Below are 7,614 nucleotides of genomic sequence, written 5' to 3'. Positions count from 1 at the left end.
CATAGTTGCACACTGTCCCGCGTTGGGAAAGTTGCCTAAGCTTTAATTAAGCATCCTCGTTGGCACACTCAAGTAAAGGTACAACTTAAACCTCCTCTGAAAGGTCTCCCAAGTATCAACAATTCAGCCTCTTACGACGCCACCAAAGTAAGGCAACATCAATTAAGTACATCAAAGTGATACTTACCTTAAGGGTATCTTTCGCGATCCTAGTCGCACGAAAGTATTGCTCAACACTCCAAAGGAAGTTGTTCACATCTTTGGCATCACTTGTGCCTTTAAACTCCTTTGGCTTTTGGCATATCTCAATAACTCGACCACATCGGCACGCCACCACCCTTGGCTGCATTGATGTTCGAAAGGTCACTTTTGAACTTCTTGATCCCACCAGCATCACCTCCCCTAACGCCTTGAGGGCTTTGTTCTTTCAGGCAAGCTCACCTAAGGCCTTGCTCATAGACCCATTCAACTCCTCCATAAGTTACTTTTTTAGCTCATCTCGAGACACCATCATCTCGAGCTTGATCTTTTCACGGGAATCCTCAATGTCTTCCTCCCTTGTAAGTACATTACTTACAACAAACTTGACCTTGGCCATCCAAGTCTCCACAATATTCACAAAGTCCTTCGACGAAACTTTCTTGCCTTTCACAACACCTCGATTCTCAACAATGCCTTTCTCTTGCCCGTTTATCTTCTTTGGGGGTGAGCAAAACTCGATTCGATCAAAAAATAAAAAAATTTGAATTTTGAGTTATTTGAATTATTTGAGTCAACTCGAATAAGTAATTCAAGTTTCAAGTTCAAATCGAGTTGAATTTTACAAGTTGAATAAATCGAATAATTCAAATAACAGATTTGTGTAGATACCCTTTTAGTCCTTGTAAAGTTTGAAAATGAGAAAATTTGTCTCTCTCAACAAAAATTACAAAATAATTCAAAATAATTTTCAAAAAATCCAAAATTTATATTTTTAAAAAATTATAAAAATTTCAAAAAAATTAAAAAATGTATAAAGAAAGTTAAATTTTTTAAAAAAATTAGGATAATAATTGTACAAACCCAAAATTTGCCCGGCCCATATACAAATATTAAAACCAAATAAAATATATAATGATAAAAGTCCAATTTTAGCCCAAATCGTTTTAACCCAAAACTCACTAACCTAACCCAATCAGCCCAAATAATTAAAACCCAAAACCAATAAATAGCCCAAACCCAGTATGGCCCAAAACAAATTTTTTTCAGAAACAAAAAAAACCCTAACAGCCTAGGTCTCCAGCCGCCGCAATAGTAGCCGCCCTTCGCGCCGCCTCCTCCACGTGTGCCGCCACGTCTGTACCTGCAAAATGGACTAGGAGAGTCCAAAAGCAAAAAAAGTGTAAAAAATAGAAAAAAAAAGAGAAATAAGTGGTATTTTCGGGCTATAAAAAGAGCCCCGATTTTATATTTTTAGTTACGAATGAATCAAAATAAAATAGAGAAAAATCAATTCAAATACAGACCATTTTCAAAGGTAGTTGTGTCGTTTTTTTTTATTTTTATTTATTTATTTACATTTTTTTAAAACAAAAAAATGAGAAGGAAAAGATAAAAATCGTACCTTTTTTGCGAAAGAGGTGCCGATTCCGATGAAAATCGGGGATTTTTTAGTCGGGGAATCGAAAAGCCCAAAAATGGACATTTTCGATTTTTCGGCCACCGTGAGCGGCAACCCCGTTGCCGGCGGTCGACGATCGGCGCGGTGGTTCGGCACTTGAGTTCCACCGGATTCTGGAAAGAGAGGAGAAACTTTGAGAGGTTTTTGAAGGTTTTTTTTTTTGAAGAAAGGAATAAAATGAATTTTTAATAAAAAAAAGTTAATTTATAAAGCTTTTCAAAACGGCGTCGTTTTGATTTAAAACACCAGGCGCAAAATAGCGCCGATTCAGGCCCTTGACCCACGCGGTGTCCCGACCCAAGGAAGGATCATCTTGTTTTTGCTTCAGTGGAATATTTGCGCATATGACCCTTCCATTTTTTTATTACTTACAATCAAGTTTTTTTTTATTTTTTAATTTTGCCCTATAATTTATCCCAGCTTCGGTTTTAGTCCCTAATGGAACTGTGCGTTTTGGAGGGTGGGAATTATTTCCCATTTAGTCCCTCCATCTCATCCGCGTGTTTAGTATAGTCCTCCCTTTTGCGTTTATTTCCAATTTTGCCCCAAAATTTTGTTTTAAAGCCCAATTTAATCCTATTTTGTCATTATGACTATTTTGTTATTAAATTAATTAATTCGAAAATTATTATTGCTATTATTATTTTACCTTATTTATTTATGTACTTATTATTATAGCTATTATAGCTATCTCTTTAAATCAATTAGTTTTATATTATTATTTCCATTATATTTTTTATTTATTAACTTAAACACTTTAAATGCATTTATTTTATTTTTATCTCCTATTTTTTATTTTTTCAAAAAATTTAGATTATTTATTATTAATATTATTTTTATAACCCTAATTTCACCTTTTTAAAAATCATTTTAATATTTCCTAGATTAATTTACTCAACGTTATTTTGTGTATTTATTTATTAATTACTTTTAATTTTGATATTGTCTTGTTATATTTTTTATACTATTGCTTATACCTTTTTTATTCATTATTATTGTTGATTTTTTTTTTGTTTTTTTAATATTAAAGTAATGTATATTATGTGATCATTGTTACTTTACATTTGTATTCTCGTTATTCGCCGTTTTAATATTTTATTCGTGTAACATTTCAAGTATCGCATCAATTTCGACCCAAATGCATATTTTTTTTAAAATAAAAATACTTCGTATTTTTGAATTTGAAAAGATTGTATCCTAACTTACAAGGTCTCAATTTTTTTTTATAATTCCAAATATACGACCCTTTTTTAAAAAATGTTTTTTTAATTGTCACGGGAATCAGGAAAGGACAGTGTTCCAACTTACGGGATATGATTTCTTCTCCAAAACCGAGACTATCAAAATTTCTAAAAATAAATAAATTTTTTGTGTTTATTCTCGTGTTGGGATTAGAAATATTGTGTCCTAACTCACGGGATATAATTCTTTTTTCTCGATTAATATAAAATACACCCTTCTTTTTTAAATAAAAGGATCATATTTTTAAATTTCTTTTCAAATTTTTTAATTCTTCGACATTAGGACATTAATTAATCAATTAGGTATCAATTTTTGGGCGTTACGAGGGTGCTAATCCTTCCTCATGTGTAACTGACTCCCAAGCCTGTTTTCTCGAATTTTATAGACCAAAATCATTATTTTAATAAATCAAAATATTTTATTAAAATGATTAATTTCAAGGTGACCCGATCACACCTCGAAAAAGATTGGTGGCGACTCATTTTCGTTTTAAAAGTCGACCCCGTTTTTTCAAAATAAAAATGGTTTCGACAATAATTTTGGGACCTAAATAAGTTAATTAATTATTCAAATTTATCAAGTTTTTTTTTGCTTTGAAAAAGTTTCAAATACACATGGTTTCAAATTTATATACTTTAATATGGAATTAATTATATTGTAACAATATTTTAATTTGACATGTTTAATTTTTTTAATTTAACTCAAATAATTTCACTCGGTTCAAAAAAATTTCAAGTCGAGTCAAGATGATAAAATAGGATTCGTCAACTCGAAATTTTTCACTCGATTCCATCGAATGCTCACCCCTAACCATTGTTCAACATCACAATACTAAAAATGTAAGTTCTTATACCACTTGTCACGTGCCGAGACTTTGGCCCCTATAGCGTATTTGTCAAATCTAGCTTGGATACAAATGAGGGAGAGGAGCCTCTCCTTATATAGGCAAACCCCTTTCAATCTGATGGTTACAGTTAATGCTAATGGACAGCCAAGATTTAATTCTAGAACGTTTCCACTTAACTCATTAAATTTTATTTATCGGAGTATTTTACATTGATCTAAAGATTACAATTAATCCTAATGAACGGTTAAGATCTAATTTTAGAACTTTCCCACCTAACACATTAAATGCTATTCAATGGTGGAGTATTCTAGAACTTCCAAAACATTCTACATGATTTTACACAGATCTGGCCCTTCCTTAAGCTTCTAAAATATTTTGAGGCACTCCAAAAACCTCGTGGCTCAATTGACTTATATTTGCTCATTATGGAGCTTGATAAGACCTTGCTTACTCGTAGTACATGACACATTCATTAGCTTTTCATCAGTGCCAAAAGCTACAATCGACCAACTGAATTAGCACCAGTACTCTAGCATAGAATTTCAGTTTTCATAATATAATTATTTTTTGCAGAAGGTACAGTTGAACTAAACAAATGCTTGGGTTTTGGCACCATCTTATATCAAATATTTCTTAATCTTAATGACGAATTATTTTAAATCCAAAGAATCGAGACGTGTAGGAACAAGAACTTGAATCTTGTAGCATGAGATTGCAGTGTTCTGAAAGCGCAATAACTTAAATTGAGTGAAGACATGGAAGATTAAGAAACAATAAATCATCATTAAGAAGATGTTTAACTACACTGGTGAGTTAAATCAATGAGCAGATTCTGTGTCTGGTAATGTTACGAGTAATAGACAAAGCATCATAATCAGTGGAAAATGTCTCATTTTATTTTCTAATTGTAGAGACCAAGCTCTTATTTCATCCAGGATTAGGACCAAACCAAATGATGACGGACAAAAAGGGTTCATATAAGCGTTTGGTTGCATTGTGTTTATCGTGATTGTACGAAAGGCGATTGTCATAAATATCTAGAATCAAAAGAGTCGACTACAAAATGACAATATCGTCTTGAGATCGTCATCTAAATTCTTGTGCCAACATCAAGCAAAGGAAGTGAAGTCATACAATTAGAATTCCTTGCGCTTTACATATGAAAAAAAAAATAGACAGAAATGTTTTGATTCAAAATAATATGAATTAAAGAATATATGGAATATTTGATGGAATTAAAAGTATGCCAATGAAAGCAAAATAAATATTTTAAACCAAAATTTAAACTATCAGTTGCACTATGAAACTGCAAAAGGGTGAAACAGAAATTACCATGTAAACAAATCAGCGGTATGACCTTAGGTGAAAAATTTGGCAACTGGGATTATACGAGCTCTTTTCTGCAGCACGACTGAACTTCTTGGCTGCAACTTCATTTTCTTCTAAGCTGGTCTGGATGAAATACCGCGCCCACCAAGTAGAACTCCTCAGTTTAGCCTTCAGATATCAAGAAACCACTTCAGCATGTCTCACATTTAGTTAAGCTAAGTAAAAAATTACTTAAGGATAAGGGGAAGAAAATTACTAGATAACATCTCAACCTTCGTATTACTTTTTGTTTATCTCAAGCTCCAAAATTACAGAAAGAGAACATCAAGCAAATGGTCAGAAAGACAAAACACAAGGTAACCGAAACAGTCAATAGCACTCATACCCAAGCAATGAACACATCATGTCACTCTACACTTGCTTAACGAAGCCATCAGAACGTTTCTTTCTCCTTAACATACACTGGAATTTCCCAGACTTTCAAAGTATTAACTATTAACTAGATTGTCTATTTCGTCAAAGTGAATTCAAAGTTGCTAAGTCTGAAAACTTACTGTTGGTTCTACTTGACAACATTCAGTTGGAAGCCTACCCAACAGTAAAAAGATAAAGATAAAGACAGTGACAGCCACTTACCGCCCTTCCATATTTGGACACATCTGCAGCTTTAGCTTTCCGCTGGCCTGGAAAACCTACATTTGTAATAATCATAAAGGTTCTTGATATGTCAAAAGGCTCAGATTATTTCTTTGTAATCACATATTGCACGCTAGCTACAAAAGCACTGCTAGAAAAGCTTAGTGCATATTTTTTTCATAACACATACAGAACATTGATATATGAAAAGTAGAACATGGAGAAGAAGCTGGTCATGATGACATAGACACAGTATGAGAAAAAAATATGGCTGAAACCATCAGCAAGCAAACAAAGAATATTATGGGATAGGAAAGCACTTATGACTTGCAAGTTCAGGGATCAAAATAAAAGTTGAGCTTCTTTTACCTGTAAATACGACGACTCCATCAGCCGATACTCTTGCAAAATCTGGAAGTGTCTTGTTGAGATATCTTGGAGACAAGTAATCTAATGCATCCGAAACAATTACAAGAGGGAACGACTTTGGCCTGTATGGAAGAGGAAATTTGATGTCAGCCACACGCATGATGCCATTACGCACTAGTCTTTTGCAGTTAGCATCAGCATCCTCAATATCGTATGGTTCCACCCCCCAAGCTTCAGTTTCTTCTTCTTTTAACAAATTTGAGACCACTGAACAAGAATCAGGACCAATATGCAAAACTTTATGAATGCCACCACCGTAAGCTTTCTTCAGAATAGGAAGCGCCCGTAGAACCTCAAATGTGCAGGAAAAGTCACCTGCACACAAAGATCAAATCCTATCTAAAAATCTAAAGTTCATTTATCTAATAGCAAATTGAAAGGCATAGGTAAATGATGCCTCAGCAGATGAAACATATCATTAAGATTCCACAGGCATAAACCGATCCTCACCAAACCTAATTAAATCTAATTGAAGAAGAAAATTCCAAGTTAGCAAAGTATCAACAACTGCATTTACATATACATAAATCCAAGATGCCGACCATCAATACACGCAATTCACTTAACAGCAATGCCCGTATGGTATAACGCGAACGTAAGCACCAATGTGATTTTTTTCAGTGAGAAGTTTTTTTTTACCTTCAACTCTGGAAACAAGGCTCCTTATGCCTCCAGATCCTGAAAGAAACAAAATATCATTTATCACTGATCAGCTTAGAAACATAAAAATCATTAATTACATTTTAAGTGATTACTCAATGCTCAATTAATGAACTCAATCAGAAAATCAAACCTGATCCGCTATGGAAATACGCAACAATAAGCAATGCCCCCTGAAAATTAAAAATAAAAATAATTTAAAAAAAAGAACTTATAGAAAACATAATTAAATCAAAAGATTTGTTTTCTTAAAAAAATACCAGGACAATGAGAACAATGGAGAGCAAAGGCGGAGAATGAGATTTAGACAGCGAAAAGAGAGCAGCTCCGCCGCCGGCATCGCCGTAACGTCTAGAGGGATTCACTGGCCTCCTCGACATTGCCTACAGACTTCGGTTACAATTTTTTTCTTCTTTTTTTCCGGTTTTTTTTTTGTTTTTGTTTTTTATTCAACACTTTCTGATTCAATAAAGAAGATCAATTTGCAAAAAAAATATATATTTATATAATAAATAATTTCAGTATGATTAATTAATAATATTATTATTAACCGAGAGATAAGAGACTGAAGGACACGTAGTTTAGTGCGCGAAGAGCCAGAGTCGGATCTCAGATTTTATTAAAAGGCGCGTGAGTGTTGGCGCGTGATATCCCAATCCAACGGTTTTGATTCGTTAACGAGAAAGTTAAGCATTATAGTCGGGGGCTCAATATCAGCCTGGTTTCGGCTTAACTCAACCCATTAGATGAGCGACACGTGTACTATGCCCGTGAAATTGATCAAGTGTCTCAACTCTTTCTCCGGTACTAG

At 33.7% G+C, this 7,614-nt stretch overlaps 1 protein-coding gene across 3 annotated transcripts; it reads right to left on the bottom strand.

Annotated features, from left to right (window-relative positions):
• Positions 1-4,623: 4,623 nt before the first annotated feature.
• Positions 4,624-7,257, bottom strand: LOC107905168 (probable pectin methylesterase CGR2). Of its 3 annotated transcripts, XM_016831747.2 has the most exons (7): positions 7,064-7,257; positions 6,937-6,976; positions 6,783-6,821; positions 6,084-6,458; positions 5,715-5,770; positions 5,082-5,246; positions 4,624-4,900 (listed from the first exon to the last, which is right to left on the bottom strand). In XM_016831747.2, exons 1-6 carry the CDS (start codon positions 7,181-7,183, stop codon positions 5,094-5,096), a joined length of 783 nt encoding a protein of 260 aa, XP_016687236.2. In that variant the 5' UTR covers positions 7,184-7,257; the 3' UTR covers positions 4,624-4,900; positions 5,082-5,093. The 3 variants fall into 3 exon arrangements, 2 of the variants coding, with proteins under 2 accessions (XP_016687236.2, XP_016687235.2); XM_016831746.2 differs by having other exon boundaries at positions 4,624-5,246; XR_001686466.2 differs by lacking the exon at positions 4,624-4,900 and having other exon boundaries at positions 5,104-5,246; positions 5,335-5,770.
• Positions 7,258-7,614: the final 357 nt, after the last annotated feature.

The sequence above is a fragment of the Gossypium hirsutum genome, chromosome D05 (assembly GCF_007990345.1).
Source record: "Gossypium hirsutum isolate 1008001.06 chromosome D05, Gossypium_hirsutum_v2.1, whole genome shotgun sequence".
NCBI lineage: Eukaryota > Viridiplantae > Streptophyta > Magnoliopsida > Malvales > Malvaceae > Gossypium > Gossypium hirsutum.
The sequence above is the reverse complement of the archived record's forward strand: the minus strand, read 5'-3'. Positions and strand labels throughout refer to the sequence as shown.